The following is a 19,527-nucleotide window of genomic DNA, read 5'->3' on the forward strand; positions in this document are numbered from 1 at the left end:
TAATACCTGTCTCAAGTCTCTCTCCCTTCACAGAGTTTTGGAACCCATGTCCCTTGCCTAGCGAGTGCTACTCAGTTGATGGTGAGTCCCTCCATCATAACAAAAGGCCAAGTACAGTTCCAAGCACAGTTCCCATAATCAGGGTAATAACAATTTACTCTTCCCGCCCCAATAACAAAGACACTGGGGATCCCACAACAGCCAAAGTGACCATTTGGGCAGTTATGGCCTCATTCTAGGCGGGGTGGGTGTGCCTATGCAAATTGAGATCAGCCCCTGAAGTTCTTTTCCACTACTTGCCACACCTCACCAACAGATGTCAGGGTGGAGCCCATCCTGACTCTGCTTACATATGAATGCAAAGTCTATTGATATTAAAACAAAGATATATTTGTTCTCTTGCTTTGCAAACTCCTGGAGAAGGAATATCCAAAGCTCTTTCTCCTGCAGAGTGCAGGGCTTGCTTGTTCGTTGGTTGATATTTCTTTGCAAATGGATCTTTGTCTTAACAAAAGCATCTTTCATTTTTCAGGGTAAAAAAGGCCAAGCAGGTGTCAAAGGGGAGAAGGTGAGAGGGGTCCTTAAACTGATAGAAATAAATGATGCTTGGACATAGGAGAGGAGAGAGAATAGGCCTGATTTGCTCTTGGTTACACTGGTATAGATCAAAGATAAATTTGGTGGAGTTACACTGGTCTAAAACCAGTGTGGTTGGCAGCAGAACTGAGCCCAATATCTGAGTTGTCTTAGTCTGTTGAATGTGCATTCAGTTTTCTTTTGAGGAATATTTCCCATGCATATTTGTTGTTTTACAAACCCCAAAGTCACATTCCTTCTGCATTTTCATTTAATTATTCAATCAAGGATCAAAATAAGATTGGGCATTTTTATTAGCATTTGCAGCTAGGATAAAAATAAGCTATCAATCCTCATGCTTCAGGATATTGGCTTATCACCAGCTGGGGACAGGAAGGTATCTCCCCTGAAGGTGACTTCCTCTGCAGTTTTGAGGCTCTGTCAGAGATTGGATGCTGAAGTAGATGGACCCATTGGTCTGTTCTGGCAACTCTTATGCACCTAATACCTCTATGTATTTTCTGTCACTTGCAGGGGGAGCGTGGAGAAATGGGGCCGAAGGGACTTCAAGGAATTGCTGTAAGCCAATCAAGTTGCTTGACAAGCTGCTGTCAGAATGATCCTGCATGTAACAAATGGAACCATCCCAAACCCTTTCCTGATGAGACCATCGCAGAGCCAGCTCCTTCCCAATGTTGCAATGCCTTTGGAGCCACTTGCCACAGCTCTTGCAAACATTGTAGTCTCTGTTTGGCATCTCCTGTTGCTACAGATGCTCTGCCTGGCTCTCATTTACATGAATGCCCCTTTATGCCACTCTGGGTAAAAGGGCATTAAAGTGGGCCTTTTACCTGCCAGAATACTGTGAAAGAAACCTGGTATTAATGAGAATCAGGCTCTTCATTAATGTGAGTCTGCAATGGCTGCATTCAGGTTGAAGACTAGCCCCATCCCCTTTTAGCCTCCTGGAATGGCAGGGAGGTGGTGACATTTGGGTGTCTCAGAGTTTGATTTAGGTTTCCTACTGACTGGCAGATCTCTCCCTTGCCCCCAAAAGCCCGTAGAGTGGGTGCTTGTATGGGTGCCTTCTGGTCTTGTATTCAACCTTCTGATGGTTAAAAATTGGGTGGGAAATCTCATGAGAACAGAATTTCTAGTGAGATTTGTACATGCGGGTGGATCTGGCTGGAGGTCCCCAAAGAAGACTACTGCATGGTGTGGGGCCTGCTTGTGTTGAAAAGCCTGGTAGTGGGACATAGAGCACATCACTTCTAGGTCGCCCTATTCAAATAGGGCCCAGGTTCAGGATAAATGTTCCCATCTGATGGCTGAGGGGTAGCCTGTGTGCCGGGATCTGGTGATCTCATTCCACTCCCTAATGGGCGAGTTTTCATGGGATTAAAATCATCATCATGTTTAGCCCCCTTTTTGGGAGCAGTCTTGGCAGAGAAGCCAATGGCTAAATGTCCCATGAAGACACGACTTGACACTGCTGTTGTCCCTGCTGTACAATGTGGTCCCTTTGGGACCCCGGAATTAAATGACTGAAATATTTTTAACCTGTTGGAAATGTTCCTTTGATGTTTTACAGGGTCTTCCAGGAATGGTGGGGCAGAAAGGAGACCAAGTAAGTAATATGGGGGCAGTGGGGGTCATTTAGATCGAGGAGCCAGGGCAAAGAACAGGAGTCAGGACTCCTGACAATCAGACAGCCTTAAAATAGTGACTGTGTTTAGCTGCCTTTACAAGTTTCCTCTCTTCTGGTACAGCGTGTTCCAAGAAGAGCCCGGGGAATAACTGATTTTTTCAGTTCGCTGGCAGCTCCAACATTTTTGTTAAAAAATTCATTTTGGGCCAAACCGAATTGGAAAACTGCAAAAAAAATTTCGGCAAATAGAAAAAAAATCCATTTTGAGTCGAACAAAAATGTCTGGCATTTTAAAAGAACTAGATTCACAAAATGAGTAGCGGTGGGGTCTCCTTTAGTCCTGTAGTTAGGGGTGCTCACCTGGGATATAGGAAACCCTTGTTCAATTCCCCCCTTCTGGTTCAATTCCCCCCTCTGCCTATTGTGGGGAAGAAACTTGTACTTGGGTCTTCCACCTCTCAGGCGACCGGGCCATGGGCTATTCTGCTGCAGAGCTCTCTCAACCTGTTCCACTTAGTGTAAACAGTAACTGGAGCAGGGACTTGAACTTGGTCTCCCACATCCCAGGTGAATGCCCAACCCCCAGCCGATAGTGTACATCTCTCACTCTCTTTCCCTGTGCCAGTGACCGTTTTTATTCATCATAGTCATTCATAATTACAGTGTCTGCTCATTGGGCCAATGAAAGACATACAGCATCATTAGGGCCCTACCAAATTCACGGCCATGAAAAACGCGTCACAGACCATGAAATCTGGTCTTTTGTATGCTTTTACCCTATACTATACAGATTTCACAGGGCAGACCAGCTCTGAAGGCAGCGCAGAAGTAAGGGTGGCAATACCACTGCCCCCCTACAAATAACCTTGTGACACCCCCCTCCCCACAACCTCCTTTTGGGTCAGGACCCCTACAGTTACAACACCATGAAATTTCAGATTTAAATAGATGAAATCATGAAATTTACGATTTAAAAAATCCTATGATCCTGAAATTGACCAAAATGGACTGTGAATTTGGTAGGGCCTCAGGCATCATCCTGTTGTTTTACTTCTGTCCTTCTGTGCCTGAGCTGGGGGCTGGGTTAAGAAATGATGCTTTAGGTTTTTTTAAGCATAAAAACTTTTAATTTTCTAACTATTAACTTTATGTATTTAATCTTTCCTTACAGGGAAGTCAGGGCTTTCCAGGTGCTCCAGCCATGGGGGTAACTATGAGTGGACAGTAGTTCTGGTAACCCCCCTGCGCAATAGATACTGCATCACTCAGTGTACAATACAGACATGGCTTGTGTTGCTTAGCACACAGCTTTCCAGCGGGCAGCGTGAACAGCCAAAGAACTAGGGAAGTCTTACTGAACCGTCTGTTCACGCTCACTGTTAAAGTCAACTGGATTCACGGGGTGCACTGACTTCTGAAAACCAGGCTCCTTGGTGGTGGAATTATGAAAGCCAGTTCCACATGAGTGATTACTGCTATTTCTTCTGTAATATGCTATTTCCTGGAAGGCCCTGATCAAGACTGGGGCCGCATTGAGACTGGTGCTAGAAAGACAATCCTGGCCCCAGAGTTTTGTAGTCTAATCCTGTCCATTTAATCTGATCTCCTGTTATGAGAGTTAGCACAGGGCTGATTTTGGCACTACGAGGGCACTTAAATTTATTCTGAGAGATACTGAGGCCTGCTGGAACCATCGAGGCTCAGCCCTGGAGTAATTAAAGTCCTTGGGCTGTTCTGGGTAAATCTTGACCAGTTAACTGGCCCCGCTGCCCTGAAGGTGAATTACCTCTGGATCCCACGCTTGGGCTTACAGAGGCCCTGATTCAAAGCCCATTGAAATAAATGGGAGTCTTTCAATGGGTTTTGGACCAGGCCTATAGTCCTTTCTGGTGTTGGATACAGTATAGGAGTCGGCTTTTGCCACTCAAACACAGGGTACAAGGTCCTATAGGGTAATGGGGTAATGGAGGTAGACTGAGCTTATTTTGCTTTGAAACTTGAGTTGTGTCCCCCCCACATTGTCCCCCCTCCACCTCCATAAACCCCCAGTGTAACATGATCTGAATATGGCAGAGAGAACTGGGCTTATTTAGTCTGCAGAAGAGAAGAGTGAGGGGGGATTTGATAGCAGCCGTCAGCTACCTGAAGGGGGGTTCCAAAGAGGATGGAGCTTGGCTGTTCTCAATGGTGGCAGATGACAGAACAAGGAGCAATGGTCTCAAGTTGCAGTGGGGGAGGTCTAGGTTGGATATTAGGAAACACTATTTCACTAGGAGCGTGGTGAAGCGCTGGAATGGGTTCCCTAGGGAGACGGTGGAATCTCCATCCTTCAAGGTTTTTAAGGCCCGGCTTGACAAAGCCCTGGCTGGGATGATTTAGTTGGGGTTGGTCCTGCTTTGAGCAGGGGGTTGGACCAGGTGACCTCCTGAGGTCTCTTCCAACCCTGATATTCTATGATTCTAATATCCATCTATGGCAAGGAAATCCATCCCTCTAAATAAAGAGGACACTTATGTGGCTTCCTTTTCTCCTAGGTTGTTGGACCTCCAGGCAAGAAGGGTGCCAGAGTAAGTTAACTAAGCAGCACAATGTTAAATTTGCATGAGACCTTTGCCTAAGAAGACTAGGGCTGAGTACCATGTTACTCACTGAGATTCCTGGGCTATATGGAGACCTGGTCTCATGAAATGACAAAGCTCAAGTGAACCGAGATTGGAACATAAGAACTCTCATACTGGGTCAGACCAGTGGTCCATTTAGCCAGTATCCTTTCTCTGACAGTGTCCAAGGCCAGATGCTTCAGAGGGACTGAACAGAACAGGGCAATTATTGAGTGATCCATCCCCTAGTGTCTAGTCCCAGCTTCTGGCAGTCAGAGGCTAAGGGACAACCAGAGCATGGTGTTATGAACCTGACCATCTTGGCTAATAGCCATTGATGGACCTATCCTCCATGAACTTATCTAATTCTTTTTTTAACCCAGTTATAGTTTTGGCCTTCACACCGTCCCCTGGCAATGAGTTCCACAGGTTGATTGTGTGTTGTGTGAAGAAGTACTTCCTTATGTTAGTTTTAAAGCAACTGCCGATTAATTTCATTAGGTGACCCCTTGGTTGTGTGTTGTGTGACAGAGTAAATAACACTTCCTTATTCACTTTCCCCACACCCTTCATCATTTTATAGACCTCTAGCATATCCCCCCGTAGTCTCTTTTCTAAGTGAAACAGTCCCAGTCCTTTTGGTCTCTCCTCATATGGAAGCTGTATTCAAGGTGTGGATGTAACGACACATGATCAACAACGATGATTCTGCCCCATTAATCTTTCTCTTGTTTATATGCAAGCCAATTTAAACCCTCAAGTAACATCTAGCCCAGGGGTAGGCAACCTATGGTACGCGTGCCAAAGACGGCACGCGAGCTGATTGTCAGTGGCACTCACACTGCCTGGGTCCTGGCCACTGGTCCGGGGGGCTCTGCATTTTAATTTAATTTTAAATGAAGCTTCTTAAACGTTTTAAAAACCTTATTTACTTTACATACAACAATAGTTTAGTTATATATTAAAGACCTATAGAACAAGACCTTCTAAAAACGTTGAAATGTATCACTGGCACGAGAAACCTTAAATTAGAGTGACTAAATGAAGACTCGGCACACCACTTCTGAAAGGTTGCCGACCCCTGGTCTAGCCACATGGCAGATGTAAATTTGCTTCCAGCCATTCTGTTTCCAGTGTCAGCTTGTGGAAAAGGCTTAGATCTTGGGGTACTGGTTAAGGAGGTTAGTAAGGCACAGATCCAGTGCCCAAGACAGAATCTGGACTCTGATTAGAGTGGAGAGGTGTTGACCTTGCTAGAGTAAACTCAGTTTCCAAAATCCAAGGACTTCTTCGAGGTGGAAGAGACCACCTGCTGCATTAGCCATGATGGCAGGATTGATTTAATTTCCCTCCGCCCCCGCCCGCACCCTTATGGATGTGTTGGGTCTGGAATGTTCTAACTCTGGAACTTCCCTTAGCACAGTGGTCCCCAAACTGTGGGGTGTGCCCTGCCTCGTTTGGGGGGCATGGCGGGGCCCCAGCCAGCCCCCATGGGGGCAGGGCGGAAGCAGCACCCAGCCCTGTTCTGCCTCCAGCTCTGCTCTGGCCCTGCCCCCAGCCACGGCTCCTGGCCCTGCCCCCAGCCCTGCCCCAGGCTGGGGCTCTGCTCTCGGCCCCAGACCTGTTCCCAGCTGCGGCCCCAGCCTCAGCCCCCTTACCTCTGTCAGCATCCTCCGTCCCCCACCCCAGAGCCCCGGATCCCGGGTGGGGCTTCACTCCCAGTCCCAGACGTGCCCCCAGACAGGGCTCTGCTTCCGGCCCCAGCCTCGGCCCCTGGCCGTGGCTCCATTCCTGGCCCCGGCCCCAGACCTGCCCCCAGCTGTGGCCCCAGTCTCAGCCCCCTTATGCCTGTCAGCATCCTCCCTCCTCTCTCCCCCCAGAGCTGTGGCCCCACTCCCAGTCCCGGCTCCTGGGTGGGGTGCAACCCTGAAAAGTCTGTGGACCACTGCCTCAGCAGCTCATTGCCAGACTTAGAACTACAGAACTTAGGCTCCATTTTCCCTCCTGCAGCCCTCCTGGCTAGTACTCATATCTCCCTCAACTATTCTTCCTAACACCCCCCGCCCCTTTACAACATGACAAACTTCTGCTTTGCTTTTCTTCAGGCTTGAGCGTGCCCAGTGCATTTATCCCCATTGTTCTCCAACCGTTTCCATTCTATGGGGCACGCCTATAAGAGATGGATCCTCTCATGAGACACACCTCCCATTATGGGTCTTAGCAATACTCTCTTGGTTGCTGTCTGGGTCTCAAAACGTTTCATTCCATTCTGTGGCGCGCTGGCAGAGGTGTCTGCGGGGTCCTTAGCCTTCTCCTTGCCTCATACGTCCTATTCTTCTGACCTTTTATCATTTTTGTTGGTAAAATACCAGTCTCTTTTGAAGCTTCTTAGCAGACAACTCCCGGGCCAGATTCTCATTGCATTTACACCAGCGTGAATTAGGAGTTGCTCCAATGGAGTTAAACCGGTGTAAGTGAGAGCAAAGTCCGGCTAACCCTGTTAATTCCTTCCACTGTTACACAGTTTTCCACAGCTAAGGACTCCATGAAATCAACTAGGGACTTAACTAGAGATATTGATTTTACATAGTAGGCCCCCAGATACTACGGTGACGGGCAGCAGGATAAAATCCGAAGATAAATGGGTAGATTTCTCAAAGAAATTAGTCTTCAGAGTGGATTGAAAACTGGATTCCAGCAGCCACACAGGAAGGGCAAGCCCTGGCTAGGACATGTGACTAACTGTGTGACTTCTTCACACTTAGGGCGATATTGGACCCGTCGGCCCCCCAGGACCACAGGGAAACAAAGGAAAACAAGGAGTTAAAGGAGAGAAGGTAAAGGCTGTGCTTGTGGCACTGGAAAGTTTTCCGTTTCTTTGTTGGTTCAAGTTGTACATTGTGGGTCTCCACGAAGAAGGCCACAATGTGGATTGAGCTTCTCATTAAGCCAGACTGGTGTGCACGGTCCATGCATGGTAGCCCCCGATGTTTGCAGTGGCGCACTGAGGCCAAAGGCTTTGAGACAGATATGTTGTAAGGCAGGAGGGTGACAATGAGGCCCTGAGGCCCAGCAATACATGTCTCCTCTCGCTTCCTACCTCTCTGCGCTGGAAATGCACCAGGTGGGAGATGCCTCCTTTCCCTCTGGCCCTAAACGCAGAGGCTTGTCTGTTGAGTTGGAAGCTGTCTGAGGGTAGGACAATGTCTCCCTTTGTGTCTTGTGCAGCACAAAGCACACTGTGTGCAGTCAGCCCCTGGTAATTACAGTATGAACTGGAAGTAGGTCAGTATCTCTGAACCCCGTGTGGATGGGCTCAAGAGGGCGGGAAGAGAAATGGCTGAAGCAATGGCCACGCTGCATGACTTGTTACTGAAGCAGGGTGACACCAGGAGCAGGGGCAGGCAACCTCCAGCTGGTGCTCAGGGAGGGGAATTCTCAAGGGCTGTAGTAGGTTGAGAGCAGAAGGGTGATGCTAATGCAGAGTCGGACGGGCAGCTGGCGTGACGATGGTGAAACAAGAGTGAGGCACTCGCTCCGTTCACTGATCAGAATTCTAGCAGCAGCGTTTGCCCCCAGATGTGACTTGTTCAATGTGGATACTAGCCCAAAAGAGCTAAGGGCCTTTCCATGAGAACTGCCTCCTCCTGAAAACCTCCATGCTGGCTGCCGAGACCCGGTCTGGATTCCTGCATGTTGCTGAATGCTGCTGATGCCCAGTGGGGGAGAGAGTCTCATCTCAGTCTTCCTAGGGATGCAGGAAAAGGGAGGAGGGCAAAATAATCACTACATTTTATTGCAAGCAGCACGGTGAATTTGATGAATTTGTGTTCATTGATCTCCCCCCAGGGAAGTCCAGGTTTTGGCATTCCAGGGCAATCAGGATTGAAGGGGGACATGGGCGAAAGGGTGAGTGGGGGCCATGTGATGAATGGGAACGGAGAGGGGAAAGGACAGAAAACAAGAGATGCTGAGCTCGATTCTGCTCCATTACCTCTGGGCAGCTGCACTGAAATCAATGTGACGTCAGCGGGGACTGAGAGCGAAATCTGGCCTCACCCCGTATGGCCTGTCATTAGCAAATTAATCCAGTAGCTTCTGATACAAAACAGATGTACCTTAAACGGTCTACAGAGCCCGCAGAGCAGCTCACCCCAGGGTGTGGGACTGCAGAGCAAAGGTGATGGGGTTGTAGCCTGGGTGAACTCCCCCTGTAGTGCAGATCCAGGGTCCCTTGGGGCACCACCTGAATATTATTTGATCAGGTCCCTGCCATTGCAGGTACCTCGGGCATGCTGCACCCCAGTCCCTCCTGTTCTCTGCCTGTTTAGTGTCCTGAGGGCTGTGGCACTGTTGGGCTGGGTGTGGGGATGGCTGAGTGGTGGCCTGTCATATACAGGAGGTCAGACGACACGGTCTGGTCAGGTCCCTTCTGGCCTTAAACTCTAGGACTCTGGCTATTATGAAACACAGCAACGTGGACAATCAAAGCCCTTGCTATTAAAAAACGTGCTTTCTCCCCCCTCTCCACATGACAGCATATTAGTCCAGCTGCTAACAGAGCGCAAGCAAAGAGCAGGTAGCTGCCCAGAGTGGCGCCCTGAAGAGGTGCAAAAGGCAGCTTAGAACAGCTTCTAACAGTTCAGCCAAGGGAAGATGCCACTTTGGCTCACCAGGCAGAACTGCTGTTTAGAGAGCCTAAGTGTCCTACTTGGTGTTGGCTGCTGCAGTTCAAAGACATACACACACATTGTGTCTCAAGCTGCAGAGCAGCCATTTTAGAGCCTGGCCACCAACTGGCAGACTTGGGAACACTTAGGCCAAGGTTTTGAATTGTGACTGTCATTTCAGAGAGCTCAAATTGCGACACTTTCCGGGGGCCTTAATTTCAGAGAGCGGGTGCTTAGCGCTTTCCAACACACCCTTTAATGTGTCTCGGGGTGGGTACCCAAAATCACTAGCCAGGTCTAAAAAAGTGGGCCACCGTGCCTGCATGCCCAGGGTGTCTTGGGAATTACTTGTGTGAGTTGTATCTGCTGCTGATAGTGTTTTGCTAGGGTTATGAGATCAGAACTCAGTGACGTCTTCGGGTATTGTTCTTGCCAACTGACTTACAGTCTCATTTCTCCGCAGGGGAATGTAGGTTTATCCGGCAAACCTGGCCCAAAGGTGAGTGAGCACAGACCGCAGAGAGTGTGCAACGCAAAATCACAGCTGTTGCTTGTATCGCCCAAATGGACTTCGGTCAGTTGGGTTTCGCAACAGAAAAAGCGATGCCGCTGAAGTGGGATTAGAGTGGACGTTCATGGGGCGGGGAAGCTGTAATGATTAAAGAGGCTTCAAAGCAACTTGTGGCTCTGCGGGAATCTCCATTCAGCAGAGCTGGGGCCTTGCACACTGCAAGACGACAGGCTAAAACTGCCTCTTTGTACTCTCCCCTTGCTTAACCCTAACTCCCCAGTAGGAAGGTGTCCAGGCCATTTCCGGGTGTGCAGAAACCTAGAGAGACCACGATCCCAGTGTAACCCACTTTCCACCCCTTCTGGAGACAAAGAGGGACAGGTTGAAATATCTTCTAAAGGTAGCTTCAAAAATACCTCTCAGTGTCTCTTTGCCAAGTGCCAGACTGGTGGACAAGGGCATGGAAAACAGCCTAGATGCAGATTCACAAAGATACTCAGGCAGCTGGCCTCCCCCACCAAAGTGCCTCTGTCAGTCTGGGTCCTCGGGCAGAAGATCTGCTTAACGATGATATTTCTCTCACGGTGTTCCCTAGACTTTGTTGAAGGGGAATTTTGTTTTGGGAGACTGGTCCTTCACCAAACATAGCACATAGTGTGGGCTGCTTTGGGATGGGTGCACTTGGGGGCTAGGGGAAGGGTGCACCTACGTGATTGGGAGATGTAGGCCAGAATGGAAGTGCAAAGGTGAGGCCAAGAGGTTTTAACTCAATGTGGTGGAGAAGTGGGGGGGAGAGGAGAAGGGTGTTTGGGTGAGGAAGGATGTTGTGAGTGCTGTGGAGAGTTGTTACGGCTGCTCAGTCTTGGAGCTCCGATGTTAGCTGCACTGGCTGGGAATGCAGCGTACTGATTCAGCAATGTTACTCGATGTTACTCATAAAGAACGGCCACAGGCTCGGTTCGGTGGTGAAGGCGCTGGGCCAGCATGGTACTAGCACCCTGGCTCCGTGGTTACAGGTACATTCAAACATGTATGCCCTTGACAATGGGACCGGCTCAATCAGGACACCAGGGTCCTATCACCTTGGCTAGCACAAAGATGCTCCTTTTAGGACTTCTCTTTTTATACAGGTTTCAGAGTAGCAGCCGTGTTAGTCTGTATTCGCAAAAAGAAAAGGAGTACTTGTGGCACCTTAGAGACTAACCAATTTATTTGAGCATAAGCTTTCGTGAGCTACAGCTCACTTCATCGGATGCATCGGAGCTGTAGCTCACGAAAGCTTATGCTCTAATAAATTGGTTAGTCTCTAAGGTGCCACAAGTACTCCTTTTCTTTTTATACAGTGATACAAACAAGTTATGTATTACTCTCCAGATGTTGTTAGCTAGCACCTTTATCCTTGTACCTGCTAGTTAGAACAAAATATCCTCATCCATTATCCTGTCATTCCCTCCTTATCTTATGAGGGGTCGATGTGTTCTTGTACTATCCCTTAAGAATGTGTTTACATAGTTACTTGAGAGATCTGTGTGGTTTTGTACAGTCCTTTCCAGACAGGAATGTGCTAACGTCGTTAGCTGACACCTGGTGCATTGCTATTGTGCTGAAGCCCGGCCTACTCCGGATCACAGCCTTTGCTTCATACTGTTACTTTTGCATAGGGCTCCAGCATGGCCTACAAAGGGGACACGGGGGGCAATGATACGAATGAATATAGAATGCCTCTTTTACAAACCCTACGCAGGTGAGATGTTTAGATGCCAAACAGCGTGAGCTGTTTCGCATCCCTAAACACAGCTGCCATGCAGAGAGAAAGAGACACCCACATCACCCAGCAGCCTAGACCACCAGCGGTACAAAATGCAGTAGAAGAAAACAACAGTTGTGTTCACTGTTTATTTCCAGGGGGAAATGGGTCCAAGGGGACAGAAAGGTGAACCAGGAATACCTGGGAAACCAGGAGAGACCGGACTAAGAGGTAAAGATGTAAGTAGAAACTAATGGCCCAGTAAGACCGGTCATGTCGGTACAATTTGCTGAACTGCACCATTTTCTTAAACACAAAAGGAAAAAGAAGCTTCCAAATTAAAAATGGCTCCTTGCCACCATTTGACGAGGGGGGAGTGGTTTATGTGGAAGGAACTGGTGGGTGTCAGTTTTGTTTTGGGCATGGGAAACAGGAACCTTTAATAATTAGGTGAAATGGCTCAGTCTGTGACCCGTTACGCTACGTGAAATTCAGGTACAATCCTGGACTAATAAGCAACTCAAGCAAAATACAGCTCTGCTCTGTCCCAGCTGGTGAGAAGATGCACCCTTCAGCAATGTGGCTGTGTCCTGGGCATTGTAGGGTACATATCTGGGCAGAGCTCTGCTGGTCAGAGTGCACTGGCTCTTTAACTTCAGCTAAAGTGGGACAAATGTGTTGCACCATGGCCTTTGTGTTGCAACATCTTGACATCGCATCATCACATCATGACAACATATCATCAACTCGTGACAACTTTACACTGCACCATGACATCTTGGTGTGATGATGATGCACCAGCTCTCAAGGACATTTTAGGGCATGCTAGTATATTTTGCAGGACGTGAGACTGCTCTGTTAGAATTGGGACAGGCAGCCAGGCCAACGTTCCCTCTAATTTTTTCCATCCATGTGCGGAATAAATTTTGTAATGTGCATCGAGGATGTGGATGTGCGCCACCAGTAGAAACAAAAAACCTAGATATAATATACATTTTTAAAAAGTCACCATAGGGATAATTACTCCAGCCAGGTTAGGCATTTTAGAACTCACGACTCAAAGAATTAAACTTAAGTGTAAGAGAAATAAAAATTATTAAATGCACAGACCTGTCAAAAAACTAAAATAACAGCACTTTGAAAGAATAAAATTACAGAGAATATATGTGCATTGCAGGAAGTACCAAGAAGTAACAACAACAATAATATAATAATGTGTTGGGAGGTGAGTGTGAAAGATACAGAGACTGTGTGTGTGTGTATGTGTGTGTGTGAGAGAGAGACAGAGACTGTGTGTGTGTCACAGAGACTCTGTGTGTGTGTGTGTGTGTCACGGAGACAGCATGTGTGCTGGCTGCTGGGGAAGTTTCTGAGAGACGCTGTGCACTGTCTCTTTAAGGCACTCACTGAAAGCTCTCCTGAGCCCTGTCTCCCCTCCCCCGCTCTGCAGAGATGGGGTACATGGGCAGTGGGGAGCGGGAGAGAGAGAGTGTGTGTGTGTGTGTGAGAGTGTGAGAGTGAGAGAGAGAGAGAGACAGACAGAGATTGTGTGAGCTGGCTGCTGGGGAAGTCTCAGAGACCATGGTTGTCTCTTTAAGAAAGGCACTCAGTCACCCGGAAGGCTGGTTCAGATCTCAGACTGCAGCAGCTCTCTTCTGCTCTCGAGTTCTGAGCCAGGCTGGCCCCTCTTCCCTGCTCTGTGGAGCTGGGGTACAGGGGACACCCTGACATCAGCACCCCCTCTCGCCCCCCCGCTTTGCACAGCCAGCAGGAGGGTCGCCGGGAGCAGCTGCAGTAGCAACATGGCTGCAAAGCAGCGAGGGGAGGGGCACCTGAACGCATGCTGCCGGATGTGTGCGGCTCTGCTAATCAAGTGCATGGCACTTGAATCTCCCCTGGGCGGCCGCCCAACCGCACAGCTTAGAGGGAACACAGGCAGCCACCCAAGAGAGTTTCATTACAGGCCTCGGATAAGACTCTTTACTAATGACAGTCAATGGCCACGCTCCTTTAGTTCAACGAGTTTGCACATCCAAGAGTCTTTCCATCATTGGAGTTACTATCACAATGTCCTGTGGCAGAATAGAGCCCAAGTGTCCCTTGTATGTACTGATCCATGAAGGAAAGGATTAAAGGGAAGAGCCCTGATCCTCATTTCCGGTTACACTAGAGTAATGTCACTGACTTCAGAGGAGTTACTCCTGGTTTACACTGGCAACAGTAAGATCAGAGCCAATTCAATTGGGAAATTCAGAATAACAAAACTGGTCACAAACTGAACTTTAACCTGACACTTCGTGTTATGTTCTAGGAACAACCAGGGCAGAAAGGGAACCTGGGGACCAAGGTAGCATAATGGGAATTCTGTGCTTTCCCATAGCCATGGAGATGATTGAGCTCTCTCTGCTGTAGTCTGTAGTAGAATGTGGAACCTCCTGATAAATATTAATGTGAGGCTGTTCCGATGTGACTCCCACGTCGTCCGAAAGGACCCTCTTCTTTTCCCATTTTGGGGGCTTCGATTCAGATGAGAGGTGTGGAGGTCAGGTTTGCATTTGCTTCAGCCTGGCTCAACCAACCCAAGTTATTGAAAGTCCCCCAAACGGTCTCCAACTCTGGGTAGGTTTTCCTTCTGGGTTCGATTTCACCTGCCAGAGTTAGAGACTGCAACCGACCTGTCAAACGGGACTTCAGAACCTTTTTCCTTCTGGGAAGGTTCTTCAAGTTCTGTGGGGTGGGACTGACCCTGGGGGCGGTCACCCGCTTGTTAAGGCTGTGGAGGTGGAAAGCAGGAGACTTTCCCAAAATCCCATTGGGGACTGGTGGAGAATTGTCAACCTCCCCCCACCTCTACTAGCATTATTGCAACTCTGACATCTCCCTGCAACATCAGACCCTATTTACTCCAGCTCCAGGCACCCTCTGAAATCTCACCCCCATTTACTGCACCTCTGACAACCCACCCCATCTTTATCACTGCAGGCTCGTCTGGTGGCTGCTGGGGAAAGAGACTGGCCTCATTCAAAGCCACTGGCCACACAAGTGGGCTTGACTCTCTCTCCATTTGAACTAGCTTCTGCAGGCATAAGTGCTGCACAGTGAATGTCCCAAGTGCTGGGGAAGCCTGACACACCCATTTACCTGAGGCTGCTAAGCAGGCTTTAAAAAAAATTGTCCTTCTTTCCTTTAGGGAGAAGCAGGCGCCCCAGGAGAGCCAGGAGAGAGAGGAATCTGGGTAATGATTCATTCCAGGGTGCAGAATGGGATCTTACAGTGCTTCAGTGGCATCCTTCAGGCACTGTTTCCATGTCCAAGCAGTTATAGAAGGGAATTAGTGAGGGGAAAAGAGATCAGTGCAATGAGTTTGGTGGTTCCCAGCCCAGGGCTTTCTCCTAGGGCTTTCAATCCAGCACATGTCAGCAGCATTGGAATTCACATGCACAAAGAGTCCCCTCCCAAATGAAAACCACAGAGAGTTCAGGTGGGTGCCTAGGGTGAAGTTTTCTGCACTTCCTGTGCTGCTGGTCAGGTTCTGGAACGCCCATTGGGCTGTGTGTGCGAAGATCAGTCTCTTGTTTCACTCATGATTGTTTCTTTGAATCATTTTGCAGGGACCTTTCGGGCTTCCGGGACATCGTGGAGAACAGGGGATCAAAGGCGAGATGGGGAAACCAGGACAGGATGTAAGTCAGTCATCGAAGGCGTGGTGGAAGGAGCGGGAGCTTGGGAGACAATACTGTAGCTGGCAAAAGAGAGGCCCGTAACTCTGCTGCTTCAAAGGCTGCAAGCTCCCTCCCTCTGTGTGATGTAGCATGGCAGGCCCGGCATTGAAGGGCTGCTCCCCAGCAGGAAGGGATGGAACCAGTTTGAATAACTGGTCTGACTGGGTGGACACACAAGACATAAGGCAGGATTCTGCCATGGGCACCCCTGGTGTGCACACCGCTCGAGTGTGTGAAATCTCCTCTGCCCACCTCTGAGGAAGAGTCACTTGCGTTTTCAGCCTGTTCGATGCTGAGGCTTAGTTTGCATTGAGCTGGCCTGAGGCGGGGGGGGGGGGGGGAAGCTGCTTTGACTTTGTCCCACCCAAGGCCAGTTCTCACGTTGCCTCTCTCTCCTCCTCCCAGGGAGTCGCCGGAGAGAAGGGAGACAAGGGTGAAGCTGTAGGTTTGCACATTCTCCTTTTTAACCTTGCATGAGAGAGGGTCCATCTCGGGGTCTGACATGCTGACTTTCACCACTTGCCTTTTTGGGGGATGGGGGGTGTTGTGTCTCTGCAGGGGAACCCTGGGCTGCCTGGGTCACCTGGAAGCATTGTGAGTAATACTCCTTTTCCGGAGGTGCTCATTGGTGGGAGGGAAGGGGAACTGGGGCAGAGGGGGTACGTTGTCCTGGCAACGGGTGGGGGGGGGGCTCCTATTCCTTGGCAGGCAGCTGTGCTGTGAGTCTGCAACGGCACTGAGGTTACTCATGGGTAGTGGCCTGTACCTAGTGCCTGCCACGAGAGGCCAGAGTCGCCGTAGTGGAGACCACAGTCCCGCTGTTGCAGTGAATACATCACAGCAATTCATTCAGCACGTGTGCGTGCATGTGTGCGTATAACAACAGTCCTTCCAGACCTGATTCAGGAAAACATATGAGTACATGCTTAATGCCATACCTATTCCAGAAAGCACATGGCTAACTTTAAGTACATGCTTTAGTTCCACTGAAGTCAATGAGATTTAAACACATGCTTGACTTCAATGGTTTAAGCATGTACTTAAAGTTAATCAGGTGCTTAACTAAATCAGCACCTGTGGGGATATGCCATGGAGGCTCTTGGCTATCTCACAAGGCCTTTGGTTGCCCCAGCCTTATCATCCTTGCTGTTCTCCCATTCGCTTACTGCTCATGCCCCTCTTAGGCCTGGTCTACACTGGGGGCGGAGGAGGGGAGGATCGAGCTAAGTTACACAACTTCAGCGACGTGAATAAGGTAGTTGAAGTCGACGTACTTAGACCTACTCACCGCGGTGTCTTCACTGTGGTGAGTTGACAGCTGATGCTCCCCCGTAGACTCCACCTGCGCCTCTCGCCCTGGTAGAGTACCGGAGTTGACGGGAGAGCGCTCGGGGGGGGGGGGGTCAATTTATCGCATCTAGACTAGACGCGATAAATTGATCCCTGCTGGATCGATCGCTGCCCGCCGATCTGGTGGGTAGTATAGACATACCCTTAGGAGTAGCATAGACATACCGGGGTAGGTAGCGATCGATCCAGCGGGAGTCGATTTCTTGCATCTATCTAGACGCGATAAATCAACCCCCGAGCGCTCTCCCGTTGACTCCAGTACTCTGCCGGAGCGAGAGGCGCAGATGGAGTCGACGGGGGAGCGTCAGCCGTTGACTCACTGCAGTGAAGACACCGTGGTGAATAAATCTAAGTTATTCACATTGCTGAAGTTGTGTAACTTAGATCGATTCCCCCCCGAGTGTAGACCAGGCCTTAGTGAAGTACTCTCCTCCGAAATTGTAATGGGGATGGTGGTGGGGAGCACAGTACGGTCTACGCTGCCTAGTAGGCTTGCAATTCCCAGCTCCTGTTGGAAGGGCAAGAGGCTCGACTCCTGTGGCTCTCTCGCCCTGGTCTGCCCTGTGCTAGCACAATGACCACCGCACCCAGTGATCCAAGTATATCGTCTTCCGATTCAGAGGGGAAGGAGCTCGTTCTAAACTGTGCAGTCATGTGACTATTTATTCAGTGCAAACAACTAAACTATATCTAAACAAGGGCAAAAGTTGAGTCAACAGCAAAGAGGGGCCCAAACAAAATCCTAAATCTGAACATCCCTGAGCTCTGGGGAAGTTTGGATATTGGATTTGCTGTAGGCCCCAGTCTCTGTAATGGGTCAGACTAAACACTTCAAGCTTTGTGGAAGTGCAGCTGCAGACCCAAACTTCACAGCTGCCTCATATCTCTACAGCTCATTGTATGAAGATGCTCTCTAGCCCCCGATCCAAAGACCCAGAAGGTTTGGATCCAAATATTGCAGCTCAGATTAAGGGCTAATTTTTAGAGGAGGAAAGAAAGTGAGTTAATTGATCCGTGCGCCAAGGGGGTATATCAGAACCACAAGGAAGGTAGGCAGAGATGATGATGCTCATTGGAGATTTGTTCCTAATTGGGACCAACAACACTTTGTGACCTGTCTTTCCTCCATCTGGTGTAGGTATCATCTCTGGATAACAGCATCACCAACAAAGGCAATAAGGTAAAGTGTCTCCCTTGCCGGAGAAGCAATGGCGCGTTGAAATGACTGTCCCCTAAGACTGTTTTGCATGGGAGTGTTTTACCCTCCAACAACAATAAAAAATTTTAAAAAGTTTTAAATAAGCTGTAAACAGTTGCAAAGGTTTAAGTTAAAAATTAAGAAATTCTATGAAATAGAGATGATAGAATTGACCTCAAACTTTTCCAGATGTGAGGGGCACATAACCCTACACTGCTGTGTAACAAAGGGCATAGCTACCCTGCAATCACACCCAGCTCGAGTAGACATACCCAAGGTAGCTGTAATGTAGCTAGCTCAGCTACTGGAGGAGGGAAGCTGCCTCAGCATGCATGTCAGTTTGAGCCGTACAAGCCCACCTGGAAGCCTGGGTAATCATTCGCAGGACTAGCCCGCACTGCTGCACCTTCGCTCCTCTGGGACCTGAGCAATCACAGGTGCTGAGATTGCAGTCTTGACTTATTCTGTGACTTCCTGACTTCCAGATCAAGTCTTCTCCACTCAGGTTGACTTTTGCAAGTCAAAATCCACAAAATTCAACTTGGGATCTGAAACGCTGAACTTGGAAAAGCAAACTGAGTTCTCCTGTTCACTTTGCCAGTAACAAAGGTGCTGATCATGTTGTTGAGGCCGCAAGAGGCAGAATGGACTCCAACCCTCTTTCCAGAGCTGTGTGGGTTCTGCAGGGCAGACAGAAATAAACACTCAAGCCCCGATTCAGCAAAACATTCATTGAAGTCAATGGGACTCAGGCAGGTACTTGGAATTAAGCATGTGCTTAAGGGCCAGATTTTTAAGGGTATTTAGGTGCCTAACTCCCATTGTCCTAAGTGCTTTGCCAAATGGGGATAGGATCATTTACATGCTTAAAGTTAAGCACATGCTTGAGTACTTTGCTGAATTGGGGCTAAGGCAACTGGCTTCTCATTAAAGGGGGAGAAAAATCACTTGTTTGTTTTATGCCAGCTCTGGCAAACAATTCACTGCTTTGCATCTTTGTCTAGGGTAAGAGAGCCATATCCAGGTGTGTTTTGAGTAGCACCTTTCAAGGATTAGTGCAGTGCAGTCAGACAATTGATCACAGTAGGATGGCTGCAAGATGCATGGAAGGCCTGTAATAAAGATCAGCAGAGAGGGATTCCACCCATATGGGGTGTTTGGGTTAAAAAAAAAAATGGAAATTGAATACAGTACCTAAGAGCAGGGGAGCGCAGAGTTCAGGGAGAAGCACCCTTCAGAAGATGCCAATGTAGTGGCTGAGAGACATGGAACACCATGTGTTCTTTGCTTCATGCCATTTTTCTGTACCATTCCTCCGCTCAGAGAAACAAACAGCAAAGAATCCAGCCTCTTTCATGCACCACCCACATCACTACATGCAGCATCCGATCTGACCTATGCGGGAGGAGAGTTTGGTTCAGGTGTTAACCAGAGCAGCCATTTTGCCAAGGAACGTCTCCCAACTGAGTGGGGATAAAATATGAATTGAAATCACAGGGTTTAGC

At 48.8% G+C, this 19,527-nt stretch overlaps 1 protein-coding gene across 1 annotated transcript in view; it reads left to right on the forward strand.

The window, feature by feature from the left end:
- Positions 1-19,527, forward strand: part of LOC141980933 (uncharacterized) — a 232,495-nt gene that overhangs the window by 89,632 nt on the left and 123,336 nt on the right. The window contains exons 42-55 of the mRNA XM_074942711.1: positions 533-568; positions 1,111-1,155; positions 2,168-2,203; positions 3,396-3,431; positions 4,759-4,791; positions 7,590-7,661; positions 8,674-8,733; positions 9,958-9,993; positions 11,911-11,991; positions 14,943-14,987; positions 15,364-15,435; positions 15,880-15,915; positions 16,033-16,068; positions 17,963-18,004. Coding sequence (XP_074798812.1) covers positions 533-568; positions 1,111-1,155; positions 2,168-2,203; positions 3,396-3,431; positions 4,759-4,791; positions 7,590-7,661; positions 8,674-8,733; positions 9,958-9,993; positions 11,911-11,991; positions 14,943-14,987; positions 15,364-15,435; positions 15,880-15,915; positions 16,033-16,068; positions 17,963-18,004 — 666 coding nt within the window. The remainder of the gene's footprint in view (positions 1-532; positions 569-1,110; positions 1,156-2,167; positions 2,204-3,395; positions 3,432-4,758; positions 4,792-7,589; positions 7,662-8,673; positions 8,734-9,957; positions 9,994-11,910; positions 11,992-14,942; positions 14,988-15,363; positions 15,436-15,879; positions 15,916-16,032; positions 16,069-17,962; positions 18,005-19,527) is intronic.

This window comes from Natator depressus, chromosome 1 (assembly GCF_965152275.1).
Source record: "Natator depressus isolate rNatDep1 chromosome 1, rNatDep2.hap1, whole genome shotgun sequence".
NCBI classification, from domain to species: Eukaryota; Metazoa; Chordata; order Testudines; family Cheloniidae; genus Natator; species Natator depressus.